This window comes from Asparagus officinalis, chromosome 10 (genome assembly GCF_001876935.1).
Source record: "Asparagus officinalis chromosome 10, Aspof.V1, whole genome shotgun sequence".
Classification (NCBI taxonomy): domain Eukaryota; kingdom Viridiplantae; phylum Streptophyta; class Magnoliopsida; order Asparagales; family Asparagaceae; genus Asparagus; species Asparagus officinalis.
The window spans coordinates 32,857,825-32,882,908 of NC_033803.1; the positions used below are offsets into that span (position 1 = coordinate 32,857,825).

General features: G+C 38.5%; 1 protein-coding gene across 2 annotated transcripts; it reads left to right on the top strand.

Annotated features, from left to right (window-relative positions):
• On the top strand, nucleotides 16,800–18,903 carry LOC109826178 (probable acyl-activating enzyme 2). 2 transcript variants are annotated; one of them, XM_020393172.1, is made up of 4 exons: nucleotides 16,800–17,025; nucleotides 17,062–17,142; nucleotides 17,315–18,157; nucleotides 18,322–18,903. In XM_020393172.1, exons 1-4 carry the CDS (start codon nucleotides 16,909–16,911, stop codon nucleotides 18,739–18,741), a joined length of 1,461 nt encoding a protein of 486 aa, XP_020248761.1. In that variant the 5' UTR covers nucleotides 16,800–16,908; the 3' UTR covers nucleotides 18,742–18,903. The 2 variants fall into 2 exon arrangements, with proteins under 2 accessions (XP_020248761.1, XP_020248760.1); XM_020393171.1 differs by having other exon boundaries at nucleotides 16,800–17,142.

Consider the following 25,084-nt stretch of genomic DNA (forward strand, 5'->3'; position numbering starts at 1 on the left):
TGCAATGAATTTTCTAAGGTTATGCAAGATCATTTTGAGATGAGTATGATGGGAGAGCTTACATTCTTTCTCGGGCTCCAAGTCAAGCAAACTAAGGATGGGATCTTCATTTCACAAAGCAAGTATGCGAAGGAATTGGTGAAGAAATTCAATTTGGAGAATTCTAAGCATGCGCCTACTCCCATGAGTACAAGTGTCAAGCTTGATCCGGATGAGAATGGTGAAGATGTGGACCAAAAACTATACCGAGGTATGATAGGTAGTCTTCTTTATCTCACCGCTAGTAGACCCGATATCATGTTTAGTGTGTGTGCATGTGCACGTTTTCAAGCTTCTCCTAAAGCATCTCATTTAATTACGGTTAAAAGGATCATCAAATATGTTAATGGAACTTTTAATCTTGGTTTATTTTATCCAAAAAGCACCTCTTTTGATTTATATGGTTTTTGTGATGCCGACTTTGCCGGATGTAAGGTAAATCACAAGAGTACGAGTGGAACATGCTAATTCTTAGGAAATTCTCTTGTTTCTTGGGCTTCTAAGAAACAAAATTGTGTTGCATTGTCCACTACGGAAGCGGAATACATTACCATCGGCTTATGTTGTGCACAAGTTTTGTGGATGAAACAAAGCTTAGTTGATTATGATTTGATTTTTTAAAATATAAAAATCTTTTGTGATAACACTAGTGCTATCAATATTTTAAAAAATTCGGTTTTACATTCTAGAACCAAGCATATTGATGTGCGTCATCATTTCTTACGTGATCATGTAGAGAGACAAGATGTATCCCTAGTGTTTGTTGACACAAAATCTCAATTAGCGGATATATTTACCAAGCCTCTTGGTGAAGATGATTTTTGTCGCATAAGAAATGGGTTTTGCATTCTAGAACCAAGCATATTGATGTGCGCCATCATTTCTTACGCGATCATGTAGAGAGACAAGATGTATCCCTAGTATTTGTTGACACAAAATCTCAACTAGCGGATATATTTACTAAGCCTCTTGGAGAGGATGATTTTTGTCGCATAAGAAATGGTTTGGGCTTATGCACTATGTGAAAGTTCTATTTGCTTGCTTGTTTAGTTGCATTTCGCATGCTTTTTTTTATTTTTTTTATCTCATTTTGATGGTGACAAAGGGGGAGAGAAATCTCCTCATTTGTGCACATAGTAAGGGGGAGCTCATAGATAGGGGGAGCTACTATCTATAAGCTATATTTATTTTGCTCTTATATAATGGTTGGTTGTCATCATAAAAAAGGGGGAGATTATTAGCCCTTATGTTTTGATGATATTTTACAACCACCATTATCGGTACTAATTGCTTGTTAAGTAAAAATATAGTATATATATACATCAAGCATATTAGTGCCACAAATGGAGGATTGGATGGAATATGCGCTACAACGATGATATTCAAAGAAGGAGGAGACATAGTGATGAAGCAATGTTCATTCAAGAACACTAAATACAATAAGAAGCTTCATCCAACTCAAGCTATATCAAGACTCAATAGTTGTATTCTACGTGAGGATATTAGCTAGTTTTTATTTTCTCTCTAGTACTAAAATGTAGGCAAATAGTTTAGATTTAAATTGAAGCTATTGGGATATCACACACACGTTTTTATACTTATAGTTTTGAGTGTTTTCACAAAAATACTATTTTTCATAAGTATGAGGACCTATCTGCAAAATTCCTTTTCCAAACAATTTGTTTTTAGTGTTAAAAACATTTTACAAAGTTTCATAATTTTTGGAAGTCAAATGAATATTTTATAGATTTTTTAAAGTGAGTCAAAAACAGTTTTGGAATGTATCAGTCTGCGGTCGACCGCACCTGACTTTATTCGATACTGGGCAGCAGAGACTTTCACGGTCGACCGCCGTGATCAACCGTGAGCTCGAGATTTCCTACGATCGACCGCAGAAGTTTCTGCTTGTTTTCTCGTTTTCAGATCTGGCTCGTGGTCGACCGCGAATTCTTTACGGTCGACCGCCAAATATTTTCAACGGTCTTTTTATTTGGGTTCCTGTGCTGACTGTACACAATCTTGACACAGTCTGTTGCAAGATTGTTTCTAGTTTTGGGAGATTAGGTTATGAGTTTAAACAGCTGGTTTTCTCCTATTTAAACTCATACACTCCTTCTTCCTCAGTGCCCTAAGCTTTTGAAAAATCAGAGACGTTGTTTTACTGAGAGCCAAAACTTTCAAAACCTGTTTTCTGTGTTTTCTTTAGTTCACATCCCAGCTTCAGTTTGATCTTTCTCTTTGCCATAAGGACTTTGTAAAGAGAGAGTTCTTACACCATTACTACTGTTTTGAGAGCTTGATCTTGTGAAGATCAACTGTGTGGGAGTGTGATCTTGTGGAGATCAACTGTGTAGTTGTGAGATCGTGAGGGGGTCGTTATGTAGAAGAAGTTTCGGCTTCCAATTTTGCTTATTGGAAGGCTAGGATGAGGATTTACCTTCGTTGCATTGATCTTGACATCCTAGAACTCAGAGAAGAAATATGTAGAAAAGCCCAAAGTTGGGACTATGACCGATGGAGAAAGTCACCAAGCCAATCTCAATGCAAAGGCTATGAATGCCTTAATTTGCGTCTTTCCCCCAACGAGTATAATAGGGTTTCCACGTGTGCAACCGCACACGAAATATGGGAGAAATTATGTATTACACATGAAGGAACCCCACAAGTTAAGGAATCCAAGATTAGCGGGCTTATGCATGAATATGAGTTATTTAAGATGCTTCCAAATGAATCCATTGATGCTATGTTTTCTCGCTTCACTAACATAATCAATAAATTGCATGGTCTTGACAAGAAATTAACTATCCAAGAGACGAACTACAAGATCCTCCGCTCATTGACTCCTACATGGGAACCCAAGGCTACGGCCATAGAGGAAGCTCATGATCTTACCACTCTAGCCCTCGATGGCCTAATCGGCAAGCTTAAGGTTCATGAGAAAAAGCTCAAGGGAAAGGAGAAGGAGGAAGTGCCCCCACGGGAAGTTGAGGAGCCATCACCAAAGATAAAGATCATTGCTCTCAAAGGAGCTAGTGACCACTCCTCATCATCGTCGTCGGAGAGTGAAGTTGATTTTTCTAGAGAAGTGGCTCACCTCTCTAGAAGAATTTCTAGACTCATAAAAATGAACAATAAATTTAACCCCCGATCTAACAACAAATTTTCTTCACGTGTAGGAAAATGTTTTGAGTGCAATGAACCGGGTCATATCTATAAGGATTGCCCCAAGCTCAAGGAGAAATACATGAAGTACAAGAAGAAGAAGGCTATGTATGTCGGATGGGAGGAATCCGAACCAAGTGATTCGGATAGTAATGAAGAAGGAGCTAAACTTGCTCTTCATGATCCCAACATTTGCTTCATGGCCTATGAACAAGAGGTAATATCTGACACCGAGAGTGAATCCTTTTACATGCAATGTGATCTAGCTACGGCTTTAGAAGAATTGAACATTGAATTTAAAAGAATGTCAAAAGAATTTTCTTCTTTTAAAAAATTGCATGCTTCTTGTGATGTCAAACTAGAACAACTACAAACCTCTCTTGCACTAAAAGATGAATTGCTAGGAGATCTCGATTTTGAGAATAAGCAATTAAAATCTAAGATTGAAAGACTAGAAATTGAGAGTGGTAGGATTAGACCCACTCATGCTTATGTTAATCATCATCACCATGATAGAAATAGAATTCATAGATATCATGCTCAAACACACAAGAGAAATTTTGTGTGCACATATTGTATGAAACATGGACACATTTCTACTCATTGTAGGATCAAGGATAATCATGAACTTTATGACATGACATGGGTACCTAAAGGTACCAAGCTTACTAACCACCAAGGACCCAAGATTTGGGTACTTAAAGTTACTACACCTTCATCTCTTATAGGGAACACCACGGCAATGACGTAGAGAGATGTGGTACCTTGATAGTGGTTGCTCACATCATATGACGAGCAACAAAGAGCTATTTGCAACCCTATCAAGGATTGAAGGAGGTAGCGTCTCCTTCGGTGGTGGAGAGAAAGGTAAAATCATTGGTATTGGGTGTATTGGTAAGACACCCTCTCCCGTTATAGAAGATGTTTATTTGGTTAATGGCTTGAATCACAATCTTCTTAGCATTAGCCAATTGAGTGATAAAGGTTTTGATATTTTCTTTAAACCGGACAAATGCATTATTAGTATGAATGGAAAAATTATTTTTGTTGCTAATCGAAAATCTAATGTGTACATTTTTGAGATGAATGAATTAGTGAATCAAGATGTGAAGTGCCTTGCGGCAATTGATGAAAACCCTTGGATTTGGCATAAGAGGCTTGGACATGCAAATATGGAATTAATATCAAAATTGTCCAAAAAGAATCTTGTTAAAGGGTTACCAAATTTGCATTTCATCAAAGATACCATATGCGAAGATTGTGCTAAAGGTAAACAAACTAAGTCTACCTTCAAATCCATCAATGAGGTATCAACTTCTAAACCCTTGCAATTACTTCATCTAGATTTGTTTGGTCCTATGCGTGTTACTTCTCTTGGAGGCAAACACTATGTTTTTGTTATCATTGATGATTTTTCTCGTTTTACATGGACAATTTTTCTTGCTAGTAAAGATGAATGTTTTGATGAGTTTTCAAATCATGTTAAAAGAATTGAAAATGAAAAAAATTTGAAAGTTGTTAAAATAAGAAGTGATCATGGTGGTGAGTTTCAAAATATTTCTTTTTATGATTTTTGTGCTCATCGTGGTATAACTCATGTGTTTTCCGCTCCTAGAACACCACAACAAAATGGTGTTGTTAAACGGAAAATCGAACCATACAAGAGATGGCACGAACTATGTTAAACTCCTTTGATTTGCCTAAATATTTTTGGGTGCTAAATTCTTTTGATTTGCCAAAATATTTTTGGGCGGAAGCCGTCAATACGGCTTGCCATGTTTTAAATCGTGTTTTGATTAGACCAAAGCTCAAGAAAACTCCTTATGAACTATTTTATGAAAAAACTCCTTTTATTGGTTATTTTCGTATCTTTGGTTATAAATGTTTTATTTTAAACACAAAAGATCACCATGATAAATTTGATTCCAAAATTGATGTTGGCATTTTTCTAGGTTATGCACCTCGAAGTAAGGCTTATATGGTCTTCAACAAACGAACTCTTGTTGTTGAAGAATCTATAAACGTTACTTTTGATGAGACTAATATTGGTTCACAAGTTATTTTGCCTAGGAAAGATGATGATGATGTTGAGGGAGAATTGGAACTTTTTAAACTTAATAATACACCCTCAATAGAAGCTCAAAAAGATGTGGAAAGCACCAACACTCATGTACAAGAAGAACTCCCCAAAGCATGGAAATTCGTATCAAATCATCCAAAGGAGCAAATTATTGGGAATCCTTCATAAGGAGTTGTTACTCGCTCAAAGGCTTTGAGTGAGTGTGGTAATGTTGCATTTCTATCTCAATTAGAACCTAAGAAAGTTAATGATACTTTAAATGATGAATTTTGGGTTTTAGCTATGCATGATGAACTAAATAATTTTTGTAGAAATGATGTTTGGAAATTAGTTCCTAGACCTAACAATGCTAGTGTTATTGGTACTAAATGGGTTTTTAGAAACAAACTTGATGAACATGGCATTGTTACTAGAAATAAAGCTCGTTTGGTTGCCCAAGGATACAATCAAGAGGAGGGCATAGACTATGATGAAACCTTTGCACCGGTTGTAAGGTTAGAATCAATTAGGATGTTTTTGGCATTTGCAAGCTTTAAAGATTTCAAACTATTTCAAATGGATGTTAAAAGTACATTTTTAAATGGTTTTATAGAGGAGGAAGTATATGTTGAGCAACCCCCCGGTTTTATGGATCATGCCTTTCCTAATCATGTTTACCGGGTTCAAAAAGCTTTATATGGGTTGAAACAAGCTCCTAGAGCTTAGTATGCTCACCTCTCTAGTTTTCTTCTTGAAAATGGTTTTTCTACAGAGAAAATTGATAATACTCTTTTTGTGAGAAAAAAGAAAAATGATTTTATTTTGGTACAAATATATGTTGATGATATCATTTTCGGTGCTACTAATGAATCTCTTTGCAAGGATTTTTCTAAGGTTATGCAAGATCATTTTGAGATGAGCATGATGGGAGAGCTCACATTCTTTCTCGGGCTCCAAGTCAAGCAAACCAAGGATGAGATATTCATTTCTCAAAGCAAATATGCTAGAGAATTGGTGAAGAAATTCAATTTGGAGAACTCCAAGCATGCACCAACTCCCATGAGTACAAGTGTCAAGCTTGATGCGGATAATAGTGGTGAGGATGTTGACCAAAAACTATACCGAGGTATGATAGGTAGTCTTCTTTATCTCACCGCTAGTAGACCCGATATCATGTTTAGTGTGTGTGCATGTGCACGTTTTCAAGCTTCTCCTAAAGCATCTCATTTGATTGCCGTTAAGAGAATTATTAAATATGTTCATGGAACAATTGATCTTGGTTTGTTTTATCCAAAGCGCACCTCTTTTGATTTATATGGTTTTTGTGATGCCGACTTTGCCGGATATAAGGTAGATTGCAAGAGTACGAGTGGAACATGCCAATTCTTAGGAAATTCTCTTGTTTCTTGGGCTTCAGAGTACGAGTGGAACATGCCAATTCTTAGGAAATTCTCTTGTTTCTTGGGCTTCCAAGAAATAAAATTGTGTTGCATTGTCCACTACGGAAGCGGAACCAAGAAATAAAATTGTGTTGCATTGTCCACTACGGAAGCGGAATACATTGCCGCCGGCTTATGTTGTGCACAAGTTTTGTAGATGAAACAAAGCTTAGTTGATTATGATTTGATTTTTCAAAATATAAAAATCTTTTGTGATAACACTAGTGCTATCAATATTTCAAAAAATTCGGTTTTGCATTCTAGAACCAAGCATATTGATGTGCGCCATCATTTCTTACGCGATCATGTAGAGAGACAAGATGTATCCCTAGTGTTTGTTTACACAAAATCTCAATTAGCGGATATATTTACCAAGCCTCTTAATGAAGATGATTTTTGTCGCATAAGAAATGGTTTGGGTTTATGCACTATGTGAAAGTTCTATTTGCTTGCTTGTTTAGTTGCATTTCACATGCATTTTTGTTTTTTTTACCCCATTTTGATGGTGACAAAGGGGGAGAGAAATCTCCTCATTTGTGCACATAGTAAGGGGGAGCTCATAGATAGAGGGAGCTACTATCTATAAGCTATATTTATTTTGCTCTTATATAATGATTGGTTGTCATCATCAAAAAGGGGGAGATTGTTAGCCCTTATGTTTTGATGATGTTTTACAACCACCATTATCGGTACTAATTTCTTGTTAAGTAATAATATAGTAAATATATACATCAAGCATGTTAGTGCCACAAATGGAGGATTGGATAGAATATGCACTACAATGATGATATCCAAAGGAGGAGGAGACATAGTGATGAAGCAACGTTCATTCAAGAACACTAAATGCAAATAGAAGCTTCATCCAACTCAAGCTATATCAAGACTCAAGAATTGTATTCTTTGTGAGGATATTAGCTAGTTTTTATTTTCTCTCTAGTACTAAAATGTAGGCAAATAGTTTAGATTTAAATTGAAGCTATTGGGATATCACACACACGTTTTCATACTTATAGTTTTGAGCGTTTTCACAAAAATACTATTTTTCACAAGTATGAGGATCTATTAGCAAAATTCCTTTTCCAAACAATTTGTTTTTAATGTTAAAAACATTTTACAAAGTTTCACAATTTTTGGAAGTCAAATGAATATTTTACAGAATTTTTAAGTTAGTCAAAAATCTGTTTTTTGAATGTATCAGTCTGCAGTCGACCGCCACGGTCGACCATACCTGAGTTCATTCGTCAGTGGGCAGTAGAGACTTTCATGGTCGACCGCCGCGGTCGACCGTGAGCTCGAGATTTCCCACGGTTGACCGCCGCTGTCGACCGCAGGCGGTCGACCGCGAATTTTCCACGGTCGACCGCCAATTGTTTTCAATGGTCTTTTTATTTGGGTTCCTGTGCCGACTGTACACAATCTTGGCACAGACTATGTCAAGATTGTTTCCAGTTTTGAGGGATTAGGTCATGAGTTTAAACAGCTAGTTTTCTCCTATTTAAACTCATACACTCCTTCTTCCTCAGTGCCCTAAGCTTTTGAAAAATCAGAGACGTTGTTTTACTGAGAGCCAAAACTTTCAAAACCTGTTTTCTGTGTTTTCTTAAGTTCACATCCCTGCTTCAGTTTGATCTTTCTCTTTGCCATAGGGACTTTGTAAAGAGAGAGTTCTTACACCATTACTACTGTTTTGAGAGCTTGATCTTGTGAAGATCAACTGTGTGGGAGTGTGATCTTGTGGAGATCAACTGTGTAGTTGTGAGATCGTGAGGTGATCGTTGTGTAGAAGAAGTTCCGGCTTTCAAACCGGGTTGTGTAGTGGATTTCTCCTCGAGAGTGGGGAGCGGGGACGTAGGTCAGCGAACCGAACCTCGTTAACACATTGCGCGTCACAAGGATAACGATTCCTAACTCTTATCTCTATTTCTACTGTTGTTCTTTTTGTGGTTTGTTGCTTGTCTAATTTTTATTGCACTAGTTTTAGCCTTGAGACCCTAATCACCCCCCCTCCAGGGTCCAACAGCAATATACTAGTATGAAAGTTTTAATAATTTTCATGATTGAATAAAAATTAACGTACAAGTTTAATTCACTTAATCTATATACTATATTATATGTAAACATATAAATTTTGTTGCATAATGCATATATGTGTTTTGGTGTAGATATGTCTTCATCAGCGGGTGGTGGTAGAAGACAAGATCATACATGGAAATATACTTCATTAGTTGATGATGGGAATGCCAATAGACACAAGTGCATATTTTCTTCATTAGTTGATGATGGGAATGCCAATAGACACAAGTGCATATTTTGTAACAATTTCACAAATGGCGGCATATCTCGACAAAAATAGCAACTAACATAGACACAAGTGCATATTTTGTAACAATTTCACAAATGGCGGCATATCTCGACAAAAATAGCAACTAACCGGGACGGATAGGAAACGCAAAAATGTGAGGCTTTGTCAAAAAGTCCCTTACAATGTGGTTGAAAACCTAAAAGGTTATGAAGAAAGACAAAAGATAGCTAAAAGACAACATGCTATAGATGATTATCTCCCCGATCTTGGAGATGAGAACATGGTGGAGATCGATGATGAGGAGCTTGAAGATGAACAAGTACAACTACAAGAATCTAGAGATAGAGGAAGTGACCCGGCGGTTCTTAAGTCATCTTTGGTAACGGCAAGAGGAAGAGGGAGTGTTGGCTTGCACAGTGTGGGATCTTCCACAGGCCCAAAGAGGAAGGAGTCGATGGATGTATTTCTTATATTCGATCCTACTCTAGAGATCACCAAGGATGAAAGAAGGCGCAAGTTAAGGCAAATGTGTATTGAAGAAAGCCTCAAAAAAGATGCAGTGGCTAAAGTTAATCAAGACATAGCTCAGTGGTGGTATCAAGCTGGCGTTCCCTTTAATGTTGCTCGTCTTAGGTCTTTCAAAATCATGCTAAAGTCCGTAGGGGATTTTGGGCCAAACTTGCCTCCTCTGACATTACACCATTTGAGAGAGCCTTTGCTTAGGAAGGAGAAAAAATACACCGATGATCTGATTCAACCTCATAAGGAGGTGTAGGCTACCAAAGATTGTTCTTTCATGTCAGATGGTTAGAGTGACAGAAAGGGGAGGACATTGATCAACTTTCTTGTAAGCTCTCCTCATGGTACGATGTTTCTTTCCTCTATTAATGCTTCTGATGAGATCAAGATGGGTGACAGAATATTTGAGATACTTAGTGAGTAGATTAAGCTCATAGCACCTCAGAATGTTGTTCATATCATCACAGATAACCATTCTATTCACAAATAAGTAGGTAAAATTTAAGCAATTGATTTTATTTTAGTTATGAAACCTTTTCTATGTTAGGATGCTCTGATATTGATCTTTTTTTTCCTTTTTTGTTATAAGAGCTGAATTGGAAAAGGAGTATCCTCATTTATATTGGTCTCCGTGTGTTGCTCACTGTATTATCTCATGCTCAAGGATATTGGTAAACTACCATATGTGAAGCTAACCTTGAGAGAATTGGTCAAACCTTTCTACAGTTAGGACCAAAACCAAAACCCCTCTCGATTCCCCCAACGAACGAGGGGTCCACAAGTCGAGCGATCAAACCTTCCTACAGTTAGGGTCGTCTCAAACCTCCCAATTGGTCAAACCTTCTTACAGTAACCTTGAGTCGAGCTATAGAGTTGACAGGATTCATCTACTCACATGCATGGGTTTTGAAGCTGATGAGAAGTGAAACTAACGGCAAAGAGTTTCTTAGACCGACGGTGACACGATTTGCCACATCATTTATGACTTTGTCAAGCATCCATTGACAGAAAAATAACCTCAAAAAGATGTTTAATTTGGAGAAATGGAGGCAAAGTAAAAGGGCAAGAGATTCAAAGGGCAAATCAGCTGAAAGGATGGTTCATATGTCATCTTTCTGGAACAACATCGGAAATTCACATTTAGTTCGGTAATCAAACCTTCTGACAGTTAGGATCATCCGAAGTTTTAGATTCTCAGATTCCACTCTTAGTTTCACCTTTCCAGATTCTGGGGGTGGGGATCCCACCCCGAGTCTCCTTTCCAGCTGAAGATAGAATATAAAATTCTTCTTCTTTAGTGTCGGGAGAATCTTTCTGGAACAACATCGTTCGTATTCTCAAGCTCACGGCTCCTCTCATTGGTATTCTGAAACTTGTTTATGGTGACAAGAAGCCTGCTATGTGATTCATTTATGAGGCGATGGATAGAGCTAAGGAGGCTAATGCTTAAGCCTTTGTTGATGATTCAACAAAATATTCTGAGGTATTTGATATCATTGATAAGAGGTGGCAAGATCAGCTTCATCGGCCTTTGCATATTACATGATATTACCTTAATTCTGCATTTTTCTATGACGATCCAAACATCCAAGGGGATAACGAAATTATGAAATGTCTTTATTAAGTCATTGAGAAGATAGTGCCCACACAAGACCAAGACAAGATTGATAGGCAGTTGGATATATATAGGCATGCTGGGGGTCTTTTTGGTATAAAGATAGCTAAGAGAAACAGAAAGAAGAAGTCTCTTGGTAAATATGCATAATATAAACCCTCAATTGACTAGATTTTTTATAGGAAATACACTACTAATCACACTCTATTTAAATTGATGACTGATTGGTGTGAGTCTTATGGTGCATCAACACCAGAGTTATAGAAGATTGTTGTTAGAGTCATCAGCCTTACTTGTAGCTTCTTCGACTACGAAAGAAATTGGAGTACTTTTGAGCAAGTATGATTAGTTTTATTTTATTCAACAAAATAGATTCATTCCTTTAGCACAACGTCACATGCGGAACGGATTAAGACAATCTGCATGCTAGCCCGACTCAAACGGTAGTTGGTAAAGGCTCATCAAACCCGTTGATAGCTGAGGGTTTGCCCAAAATCCTATAAATATGATAGTCACTGACGCATCAGCTTCATTAGTGTAGGCATATAAAATTGCTTATAGGTCCCTTAGCTCAGCTCGGCACAAACCGACGAACCAACTCCCTTAGAGATATGGATATTGATTTGATTAATTTGTATAAATTACAGATACACACCAAGAAGAGGAATAAATTAGATCATAAGAGGTTGCAAGATCTTTATTGCAAGTACAACCAAGCATTGAAGGAGAGATTTGACTGTAGAGATTATATTGACCCGATTAAGTTGGCTGATAGAGATGAAAGCAATGAGTAGTTGTTAGGGTAGTTCGGTGTAGGTGAAAATGCAGAGAATGACTTGGTGAAGGGCTACTACAACCTTACATATGGTGCCGTAGGAGATGCGATGAGAGATGAAGAAGATGATGTTATATATCTAAGATCGACTAGTAGGTTTCGAGGATCTTCGAGTGGTATTGGTTCATCATTGAGGAGGAGGGAGCCAGTTTCTAAGTCGGAAGATAAAGAGGAGTTTAATGATGAGGAGGAGGAGACTAAAGAGGAGGATATTCCCTTTGAAGGGGATGATGATGATGTTAATGAGGATTATTAGAGTCATTAGGCTATTATTTTGCTACTTATTTGCGTTTTTTGTTAGATTGCTTGCTTAGCTTTGATGTTAGTGAACTCCTTAAGTGTTGCTGCTTAGTTGATTTGTTTTGATGGACAACTTGATTTGCTTCAATGATTAAAACATTATCTTGTGATTTGGTAGTATATACTTTATTTATATTGAGTTCTTGACATTTTCAATGTGAAATTTCACAAATATATATTTTTTTCATGCATATTGTATATCTTCAAAATTTTTGTGGTCTGGAGTGCGCCTCGCTTCGCTCGGGTACGCGCAACGCATTGCGCCTTGCGCATGTTCGTGTAAACTAACTTTACGTCATGCATTGCACCTCGTGCATTAAAAACACTACTGCTCAACAATGCCTCATCATCTGAAAGAATGATTTGCTTCATAGCTTTTGCTTGATCAGCTCTAAACTCCAATACTGACCCCCTACGATCCATGCGGTGCTTAGAAATAATGAGATGCTCCACCAACGGCTCTCTCTCATAGCGAGGAGGGGATTTAACAGGCCCCATCAACAACGCTTGGATCGCCTTCTAAGTGTGAGGGGAAAGCTTGTCGATGCAATGGGGGAAGGACCTCTCATATTGATCCTCCAGTGCAATAGTTGGAAGACCCAAAGCAACCGGTATGTGGGCTTCTTGTCGACCACTAGAACCATAGTTCACGCTTGATCTGCCTCAGTGGGGAGGATAGGGGATATGCCGATAGCTGGAAGGATAGCATTGTCGAACAGGTTCTCCCAGGAACGAGATCCTTTGTAGACACGGATCCTCTACCAAACCTCGCGCCTCAACTGCCGAGAGCTTCCCCACTCTTAGACTCTCCCTTTTAATTTCTTGCCACATGAGGCAAGCCAAAATCGGATCGGCGAGAAGGATAAAGAAAAACTTTTCCCTCCGCTTCTTGTTTGTCTTGGGAATGAAAAACTTTTCCCTCCGCTTCTTGTTTGTCTTGGGAATGTTGGACACCAGTCGGTAACCACCGATTATCTGCATGTAGAAATGGCTCTCTTTCTTGCTAGTCTTAACGCTAGCAAGATGACCCAAAATGCCCAGCGTGGGCTCAACATTCACATGGTGGCAGATAACTAGGAAGGCCACCAGATGAGAAATGGAGTTCAGCTTTAGTTGCGCTGGTGAAACCCCTAAAACATTAAAAACCTACTAAAGAAATAGGTGCAACGACAAATAAATGCCATAGTCGAGGTGGTGCCAGTATATCGGTCCTAAATTGCTGCTTTGATGATATATATATTGCTCCCTTGATGAAGCTGATAGTACATCCATAGTGTTGGGCATACTTCTCCAAGTAGCATGTGAGCACTTTTAATCTATACTTCTGCAACATATCAATTTTAACCTCGTTGCAAGCAATGATGAGCTGGGCGCAGGGAGCCATCAGAATAGTCGAGAAGAATGATCAGAGGACAACAAATGCTTTTTGGGGGGAGAAGAAGATGGACTTGTATCGATGAAAATGGAAGGCTTGCTAGGTTTTACAAAGTAGGATGAAAAGGGGAGGAGCATGTGTGTGTGTGTGTGGGGGGGGGGGGGGGGTAGGGGTAATATGTACCTAAGGAGGCTCCTTAGGGAGGTTATTCATTGGTGTAAATTTGGGGATAATGGGATAGTTTTTGGAACAATACTTTTTGGTGTTATTCATTAGGGTAATTGATGTTGGATTTAACTTCATGGTGTTATTGGTTTGTTGGGATAATTGTGGGACACATACCCTACTTCCCCTAAAATTACACCAACTATATAAAGACTGCTCAACCCCCACCCTCAAAATTACCCCATATCGCTTCCTGGAACAAGAGGGGAATAAAATTACCCACTTCCAATCGCCTGCTCCTCCGTCGCCGTTCTCGAGCTCGATCGCCCGCTCCTCCGTTGCCCCCTCGAATAGATCCGACGCCAACATCGTCACCCTCAACATCGCCGTTCTCGAGCTCGATAGCCCTAGCTAGGCCCACCTCCGTCGTCGTTCTCGAGCTCGATAGCCCTAGCTGGGCCCACCTCTGTCGCCGTTCTCGAGCTCGATAGCCCTAGCCGGGATTTCCCCACCGCCATCTCCTCCGTCTCCTCCTCCGCCGCCTCCTCCGCCGTCTCAACCGTCTCTCGAACCCAGGTACGTGCCCTTTTCCCCCCAACAGTCGGCATAAATGAAGTAAAGCGTGACAAAAAGATGAGGACGTGCATCTAAATTTGTATATTGGGTTTATAATTGGCCTTGTTTAAGTTAATAATAGGGAGTTGATTTACTTTGTCCCTTCCATTTACTTACAAATTGAGAAAAATATTAAGTTTATGGACGTGAAATGTGAATTCTTGGTCTATCTAATTATATAGAAAATATGTGCATCCAAAATAAGTATTTCAGCGATTTTTGTGACCATCATGGTATTACTCATACGATTTTCTTTAAATTTGGACGAATTTAAGGTAAAAGGGTTTTTGAGTGAAAGTGGAAATTATAAGTGCCTAAAGTTATTTGTTATAAGTGATCCCTCTGTGAATTCTTGTTATAAGTGATCCCTCTGTTATATGCTAAAGTTGTTTGTTATCATTGAACATAAATTATAAGTGCTGACATAGTAGACTTGAGCATTCAAACACCAATGTTTTTGCTATATTTGAACTCTTACATGTACATACTACATAAAGCTATAGTCTTTGAGCAAATGAATTTTGGTCATTATTGATATTTCCCAAGACATGAAGGATATGTTTGTGAAAATGAATGATGATCAAAGGAGAAAGTTTATGATTTGGCGACTGACTGGAGTATTTCCAAATGACGACAATCACTATGCTTTTTAATGACTATTTAATGACTACGCTTGTGGACCGTAGTTTGATGACTACTCTTTTGGAGTTGTATTTTTGGGAACATAGATGTTGTTAGTTATATGCTTTTGGACTTTTATGTTAAACACATGAATGCTTTGATGACTACATGGTTTTAAATATCATTTTTGTACATATATATGTATGTTAAGCACACGCAATGTTGCTCCGGTTGATGGTGATTCTCATTCAATCATGGTTTGTTGCTCAGTTATCATGTTTCATATACCAACACCTGTCGTGTTGCAAGTAGAGTTCTATATGGTGAGAATGCCTATCGCAGAAGAGATCAAATCCGTTGTGGTTAGTTATTCACCATTCGTTTTTGAGAGGAGGTGTAAAAGTACTGAATTGCTACAGAATTGTTACATTTCACTATAGTTGTTGATCTAGCATAATAGTTAAAATAAACATCAAAATATTTAAAGATTGATTAATATTAATATTATTAATATTATTATATTGTTTTTAATATTTTATATTAAAATAATCTTAAAAATAATATTATTATATATTATAACTATTATTTATTTAATCATTTGATGTTATATCAAGTTAAACTTGAACTTAATTGATCAGTAGTATCATATTATAAAAAGATGTCGTACTAATTGTCCCACTCAAATTGTCTCATTATCCCATTTTACCCCCACTTTATCCAACTCAAATCGCCATTGGGTAAAATTATCCCCTTGGAACCATTTAACCCAAATCACCCCCATTTACATCGATGAGTAAGGATGCAAAATCTCTGCCCTTGGTTACTTTCATATTAAAATAACCCAACACCTAAATCCTCCACCCCCTTCTCCTTTCTGCTTCCGTTCTTTGCTCCTCAAAAAATCAGCCCTCCCACCGTTCTCCCCGCCCGCTTGCCCTCTCTTCCCTCCCATCCGCCCGTAGCTCTCCTCCGCCCGCCCGCCCACCGTCTCCACCAGCTGACTCCTCACCACCCCTCGGACGCACTCTCCTCTCCGCCGGCCTCCCGCATGCCTTGGCCAGCCGCCCGCCCACCCTCGACTAGCTCAGATCTCCTACTCGACACCGCTCGATTGAGCTCAATCGCCGCTCGATGCCTCATCTCACTCAGATCGCCTCCTTGACGCTGCGTTGCCAGACGCCACTCGGATCCCCTCTACATCTCATATCCCCTACGATGAAATAGATTTGTCGAGGGAATGCAGTGCGGGTTTGAGGTCGAGACGAAGAAAATGTGATCGCCATTTAGATCCGGTTGTTTGATTGTGGAGATTATGACAGCAATAGGACCAACTACTACTATAGAGGTCAAAGACGGAGTGCTGTTCCCATAGCCTAATGACTTATTTGGAGGAGACCCGAATGATATTAGGTTTTGGTGTTGAGGAATATGATTAGAGACGAAGAACTAATTAAAATCACCAATGATGTTAAGTCCCTCTCGGCGGCGCGCCGGCCCCTATTAAGAAATGATATAGAGGTCAATGATGTTAAGTCCCTCTCGGCGGCCCCTGTTTAACTAAAATCACCAATGATTAAAATATATGAAAGTGAAACAGGTTTGTTAAATATACCAATTCCATGAACGGAAGCAACTTCCACATGCAGGTTTATTAAATATATCAATTCCATGAACGGAAGCGCAACTTCCACGACCTTTCTTTTTTTTTTCCTACTATTTTGACCCACATCTCTATATATACCCATCTCTTAAGCTTCTACGATATACCAAGAATCTCATTAGCCTTCCTCCAATCCGCTAAAACAAATCTTTCAATAGTCTGCCAAAAACCTAGCTTATCAACACACAGCAAAGCAAAAGGCATGGAAGGCACAGTTCGTTGCTCTGCAAACTATGTCCCTCTCTCTCCACTGAGCTTCATCGAGCGGTCTGCGGAGGTTTACTCTGATCGGACCTCTGTTGTTTATGAATCCATCGAGTTTACTTGGACCTCTGTTGTTTATGAATCCATCAAGTTTACTTGGAGACAGACCCGAGACCGCTGCCTCAGGCTCGCTTCCGCTCTCTCACACCTTGGCGTTTCCCGCGGCGACGTGGTAACTATAATCTCTATCTCTCATCTGCTCCATGAATATATGCGTTCTATTTTTGGAGTTTTTCTAGCACGCATCACCCTCCTCGTAGTGTTAGAATATCGCAAAATATTTCCTTTTAGTTATTTTGAAGTAGAGAGTCTGTACACTGAATCTTCTTCTATTGCCGAACCAGGTTGCCGTCCTCGCTCCAAACGTCCCAGCCATGTACGAGCTCAACTTCGGCGTCCCAATGGCCGGGGCAGTCATCTGCACCCTCAACGCTCACCACGACGCAGCCATGGTCTCCGTCCTCCTCAAACATTCTGAAGCCAAGCTCATTTTCGTCGACCACCAGTTCCTCACAATCGCTGAAGACGCCATCAACCTCCTTTCACAATCCAACTCCAAATCCCCTCTCCTCATCCCAATCCCGGAACCCTCTGAAGACTACTCTCATTCACCTGGTTTAAACTACGAAAGCCTCATAAAAAACGGAGACCCCTGCTTCGACATCAAGTGGCCGATCGACGAGTGCGATCCTATCGCCCTAAACTACACATCCGGCACCACATCCAGGCCGAAAGGCGTGGTCTACACACACCGCGGCGCCTACCTCAACTGCATCAGTTCCATTCTCTTTAGTGAAATAAGGACTTTGCCGGTCTACTTATGGACGGTGCCCATTTTCCATAGCAATGGTTGGTGCCTGACCTGGGGCATAGCGGCACAGGGCGGGCTCAACGTCTGCCTCCGCGATTTCACCGCAAAGACCATCTTCGAGAAAATCACCAGGTACGGAGTTACGCACATGACCGGTGCCCCTACCATCCTCAACATGATGGCAAACTGTCCGCCTGCTGACCGACAGCCGCTCGCAGCTGAGGGAATTCGACATATCGGAACGGAGGCGGTCGACGTCAAAGATCCGGAGACAATGAAAAGCGTCCCGGCCGATGGGAAAACAATGGGGGAGGTTATGTTTCGAGGCAACACGGTGATGAACGGATACTTCAAGGACTTAAAGGCTACGGAGGAGGTTTTTGCAGGGGGATTCGACATATCGGAACGGAGGCGGTCGACGTCAAAGATCCGGAGACAATGAAAAGCGTCCCGGCCGATGGCAAAACAATGGGGGAGGTTATGTTTCGAGGCAACACGGTGATGAACGGATACTTCAAGGACTTAAAAGCCACGGAGGAGGTTTTTGCAGGGGGATGGATGAGGACAGGGGATCTCGGGGTGAGGCATGCTGATGGGTATATTCAGGTGAAGGATAGGCTGAAGGACATCATAATCTCCGGCCTGGAGAATATAAGCACGATCGAGGTCGAGTCGGTAGTTTACAGTCACGAATCTGCGGTGGTTGGACGACCGGATGAGTACTGGGGGGAGACGCCGTGTGCGTTTGTGAAGCTCAAGGATGGAGCTTCTGCTGATGCTGAGGAGATTATAGGGTTCTGTCGGGCTCGGCTGCCGGATTTTATGGTGCCCAAGAGCGTGGTTTTCGGGGAGCTGCCGAAGACTTCGACGGGGAAGATGCAGAAGTTTGTTCTCAGGGAGAGGGCCAAGGCTATGGGAAGCCTATTCATGAATGGCGGCGGGAAAATGCTTGAAATATAGTATTCTAAAAGTAATTGTGGATACTGTACAAATGAAGAATTTCATTTGTAATTTGATTTGTTGAACCAAAAAATAAATGGAAGTCTCAGCAATGATATGGGGTTGAGATATGATCAATGTATTATGTTTGTTATATATGAACTTATATTTATTCATTTTAAACGTGTTCCTAATTAATTCTTCTCAATCTTCTAAGAATATTACTAATCATTTCTTTTTGAAAAATCTTGTAAAATTCGTATTCTGTGGTTATTTCAAACTTATGAACTCACATTTGAATTGGAAGTTTTATATTGCCGGGTACTAGTGATCTCGTTTTCCGGATTCACAAGAATATGTTGAAGTTAGAAAGTCTCCAACCACTTTCACAAGTCATGGCTAATCTCTCCTTTATATAGAAAGAGAAAAAGATGCTTTGTGTTTAAAGCCGAAAATGATGTGCGGACGAATAACTAATTCTATCCAAAATCGTGTTATTTTAAAAATAAAAAAATCGGGTAAACCGTTTAGTTTATAAGAAAAAAACTCACTATCATTTGCGTAGTGCAAACAAGTAAAAAAACTAATATTTTAACCATTTCATTCAAAAAATAAAATGGATGACCATTTAGAACAGAAAAATAGAAAGTTCCAATAAAAATATTACAAATTACCTACATGATTGTTTTAATACAAAGTATGTTTATAATTAATCTAATGGAGGTTTTTCTATTATGTCTAAGACTGATTTTAGAAGTGTGTGGTTTTAAAATAAAAGGGGGTAAAACTTTGGGTTTATAGGTAATAAACCTTTTAGAAAGTGGATGACTTTAACAATGGAAGTTGAACTTTAGGCGAAATATTTACCGTTGAAGAGTGATTGATGAGTGTAAAAATTATTGGGTTTAAAAATTATAGGTAAAAATCTTTTCTGGAAGTGGATGGGTTTTAAAACAAGTGTGGGTAAAAGCTTTGGGCTCATAGGTAAAAGCACTTTTTGGAATAGGGTGGGTTAAAAAATTGCTTATATGTTTATTTGCAGATATACCCCTTACATCATGAATATTTACAAAACTACCCCTCAAATCATCAATTTCGGAAAAAAATATTCCCAAATTAATCAATCGTTAACTTTAATGGGATGATTTGTAACTGAATGTAAAATTCATTAACGAATAATCTAATTTTCACTCACAAAGTTGATAATTTACTGATTTTAGGGCAATTTCCCCCCCAAAGTTGATGGTTTGGAGGGTATTTTTATAAATACTAAAGTTTAATCGGTATTTTTGTAAATACCCATGATTCAAGGGTATATATACAAGTAACAAAAAAAATTTAAATACTAAGGTAGAGGGCTGCACGGTAGTGTGTACAATATCTAGCTACAGTGCAAGCTTATTCATTAATGACGGCTAGAAAATGCTTGAAATATAAGTTTGCGAAATATTGATGGGTACTCTAATTGAATAATTTCCTAAGTAATTTGACTAGTCAAGGAAAAAACTAAATGCAATTCTCAGCAATGATATGAGACTGAGATCGAATAAGCAGCTGATCGATGTATAATGTTTGTTACGATAAAAAAAAGTATGATGTTTGTTATATATGAACTTATATCTATTCACTTTAAACGTGTTCCTAATTAATTCTTCTCAATCTTCTAAGAATGTTACCGATTACTTCTCTCTGAAAAGATCCTATAAAATTCATATTTAGTGGTTATTTCAAATTTATGAACTCACATTTTTATATTGCTGGGTATTAGTGATCTCGTCCTCCGGATTCGCAAGAATATGTTAAAAAATGGAAAGCCTTTGATCACTTTTGAAGATCATGCCTAATCTCTTCTTGATATGTGTAAAACCCCGTAAAATTTGAATGTGTTGTGATAAATAGTAATAAAAATGTTATATGATAATAAATAACATATTTTGATGTTTGAGTATGCTAGGAATTGATTTGAGATCAATTCAATGTATATATGTGTATATACAAGTGCAAATGCAAATCTGGTGAAAGGACCATTTAAGAGTTTATGTGTTTTACACATTGATGTAGTAAGAATCTGGAAAACCTCAAAAGACCAAAGTTGTAGGTCTTTTCGATAGCTTTCCAATAAATTTTAAATTACCTTATTCAGAGGTCGTATGACAAAGTTACAGTCAAAACACACAGTGCATGTTGATATTTTCGGAAAAAAAGGAAATAATTTTCAAAAAAAGGAAAATTTACTGTAGCAACCACGAAGATTCTTCGTGGACAACAGACTCCGTGTTTTCAGGGCGTGAGTGGCGTTGCGCAGCGGTGTGGGATGACGAGCTTCTCTTTAGCGTAATTTAGGGGATTGATTTGTAGTGTAAAAATAAAAACAAATGCATTTTATCCTCTTCATGTTTCACCTCTAAAAAAAAAGATCAAAAGAAAAGAAACTGAGAACTCTGAGCTCTCTCAGTTACGAACAGTAACTCCTCATCTTCTCCAAGTGATCTCTGACCAAGCTCAACACCCCAAACCCTACATCAATTTCCAAACACCCTACAAGCCTCTCTTCCTCCTCTCAAAGATCCTATGGTGAGTTCGGAAAGCTCCTAAGAAGTCCCTGTGAAGTGTTGAAGAAGAGAAAAAAATTGTTTCATGTGCCATTGGTGAAGAAGGAAGCAAGGGGCGAGCGCGTTCAAGAGGATCTCGTACAAGCGCTTTTCATCACAGCGTTTAGGCAAGATTATCTCCTATCCAAACCTTCCCTATAAATTAGTTCAAGATTTAAAAAGGTTAAAAATGATGTTCTTTATGCTTGAGTTTTTTTTTGGTCAACGAAAATTTCATTCATCTTCCAATATGAAAATTTCAGTACATCACTGCTCAGTTAGAAAACTGAGAATACACTAATAGCTAACAGCTTACAACCTCAAATAGTTACAAAGTACAGATCCATTCCTTATCATCTGTCGAGAAAGATCCATTGAGTATAGTAGTTAGAATGATGAGCTTGATCTCCTTGAACAATTTGTCAGCAGACTTCTGTTAGACCCTAGAGGGGGGGTGATTAGGGTCTTATGCTAATCTAATCCGATTTAAATGCCAATTAAAATATATTAACAAGTTATCCTAGAAAGTATGAAATACAACTATGTATATGAGCTAGGATAAGCAATATGAACAACAATATATATCCTAATAATGAAATATAGGCAATGTATGTGTAAGGATATATAAACAACACAAGGGTAGATAATCTAAACAAGATAGTGGATGATATAGTAATGAGCAATGCACAATGGCGATATAAGATATGAACATAAATATAAATGAACGCCAAAGCACACTCAAACACAATCAAGTGATCACGGAGTTCGGACCTTCCATCCTACGTCTCCGCTCCCCACTCCCGGGGAGAAATCCACTATCAACCGGGTTTTCTACGTTCACCCGAATAACGTTTACACCTCACACTCGGTTTTCTAGCTAACCGAAAACTTTACAATCAACACACTATTGTAATCCCACTCTACACCCACTAAGTGTTGGACCTAGCCGTGTCTCCCTCAAGTGCTCGGTTACTACCTCTCCTTAGGCTTGTCAACCGACGCCACTCCTCTTGGGACGATCCCCGACTCTCACCACACACTCCTCACTCGGTGTACAAGTGTATTACAAAGTGAATCTCGCAATAAGGCTCAATACAATAATTGATTATTCTCAACTATGGATGAGAACACAATGAAAGCACAACTCAAAGTTACAATCTCTCACCACCTAACTATATTATGTATGTAAATACTAAAAGCTCAATGTGGGTGTGTGTAACAATGAGTAAAATAAAATCTAACTCAAATAGCAAACTAACAATAATAAGAATATGAAAATCAATAATGAAATTGCTAGAAAAAAGAGTTAGAAAACTTCTTTATGAACACAAAGAAGAGGATGAAGGGGATTGAGAATGAATCCCTTAATCTGTAGTGAAAACTTCCTCCTTTGTAAACAGAAACTCAAACTCAAACAAACAGTAAAACCCTAAACCCTTGTTTAAACACTTTGTTTAAAAACTTCTTGGATTGGTTGAAAAAGAACAGCAATAGGGTATTTATACCCACACAAAAACTCAGCCAAAACCCTAAGCAAAAGACAGAAATAGCCCCAGCAAATCGGCTCAGGAAATAGCCGTTGAGAAAGCAACGGTCATATAGGCGGTCGACCGACGGAAATTTCGGTCGACCGCTATCCAGGACTGAAACAGAGAATGCACTCAGAACTTCGTCGGTCGACCGGTGCGGTCGACCGATGGAGCTCTCGGTCCACCGACAGACTCTCTGTCGCCCAGTAACAAAAAAGAACTTGAGCGGTCGACTGGATCGGTCGACCGAAAACTGATATGCAGAAAATTGATTTGCTGATTTTAAAACGCTGTTTAAAAATATCAAATAAATTCCAAAAAATATAAAACTTTGGGGAATGATCGTAGACATGATAATAAACATGCTACAGCGACTGGTTTTTAGAAAGGACCTCCCAAATGAAAAATATCATCATTTTACAAAATAGTCCAAAACATGAAAATATGAGATACTTGAATTTTGATGTTTTGACATAAACCAACTTTTAAAACTTTGTGAAATGTTTTTATAGACTTAGTAAAATATGTATAAACTGATATTGAAGTCTACAAACTAGGAATTTAATATTTTCACAAAATTGCATATTCTATGCAATGTTTTCAAAAACACAATAGTAAATATGAAATATGTAATTTCATATATATAATCATAAAAACTCAAAACATCTTGATCTTCATTGTAGCTCAACTTGGTACACGTTGCGGATGAAGCTTGAACTATCTTTAACTTGAATTGTATAGGCTTCAACCCGACATTCCGCCAACCTCCTTTGGATATGATCGTTGAAACTCTATTCCATTCATCCTCCAACTACATTGTTTGTCTATAATACATAGGAATACACAAACACTAGACAAACAATATTAGTAGTAAATTGTTTGTAAATCATCATCAAAACAAGAAGGCCAACAACTTCACTTCTTGCTTGAAGATTCTAGTGTTCCTTTCACACCAGATGCTATAGACTGTTGCAGTGAGAGCTATTTTTTTAACTTTTTGTCTAAAACCATTTCCCCTCAATCTTAAACAGAACCAGTTCATAATCAGATCCCAATTACAGGACCTCCACCTGAATTGTAACCAGTCCATGATCAGAATCCAAACTTCCCTTGAAAATTAACATTCGAAGAAGAGATGATTCCTGCACTAATTGCCAGTGCACCAACAACAGTTGTTTTCATTCATAATACTCCTTTTGATCAGTCTGTCTTGTGTGAGCAAGCGATCATAAGCTGCTAGCCAACTGACGAAAGAATGTCTAGACAAGCATGATGTCTCCCACACAGATTTATACCATGACACTTCAGGGGTAGCAGGGGATAGGGCAGAGTATAGAATAGAAAATTTGATTTTAGAATCTCTGGTACATCTTTGAATTATTTGTATCAAGTTGTCAACACCTCCATAGAATCTCAGAGCTTTGTCTCTGACTTTCAGTATATTTTTCCACATCCACGAATCCCTGTTCCTAGTTTGAACATTCCAAATGTCATTGTGCTTTAGATATGTGCCATGAATCCACTTGATCCAAAGATTTTCTTTGTTTGTATGAATGAGCCACAGAATTCTAAGAATAGAAGCCATATTCCATATAGGAGCAGAATATTCTTTGTTTGTATGAATGAGCCACAGAATTCTAAGAATAGAAGCCATATTCCATATAGGAGCAGAATAAATGCCAAGACCTCCTTGTTTCTTGCTTAAACAGACTTTGTCCCATGAAATAGGATACATTTTTTGAACCTGGTCTGTTTTCCCCCCACAGGAAAGATCTACACATTCCATCGATTTCCTGCAAGACCTTGATAGGCAGAACATAGTTTGATGCCTAATAAATTTGAATGCCTAGAATAATGCTTTTGATTATCCGTAATCTGCCTGCATAGGATAGCATTCTATTTTTCCAACAAGCTTGGAATTGATTTGATATTCTATTTAACAGAGGAGAACAGTCACGATATGATAGCCTTTTGCATATCAAAGGAACTCCTAAATTCAAGATCCTGCCAATATATCCTTTAGTGATTTCATCAACACCCCCATAGAAAATAATGAGGATCACCCTTAGAGAAAAGTAAGAGATCATCTGCAAATATTAAATGTGTGATCTTAAGCACACCACAACCATGATGAAATTTAAACTCCCTGTTCTCCTTAAGCTTCGACAATTTCCTAGAGAGGTACTCCATGCCCAAATTAAACAAGTAAGGTGATAGTGGATCACCTTGTCTTAGACCCCTCTC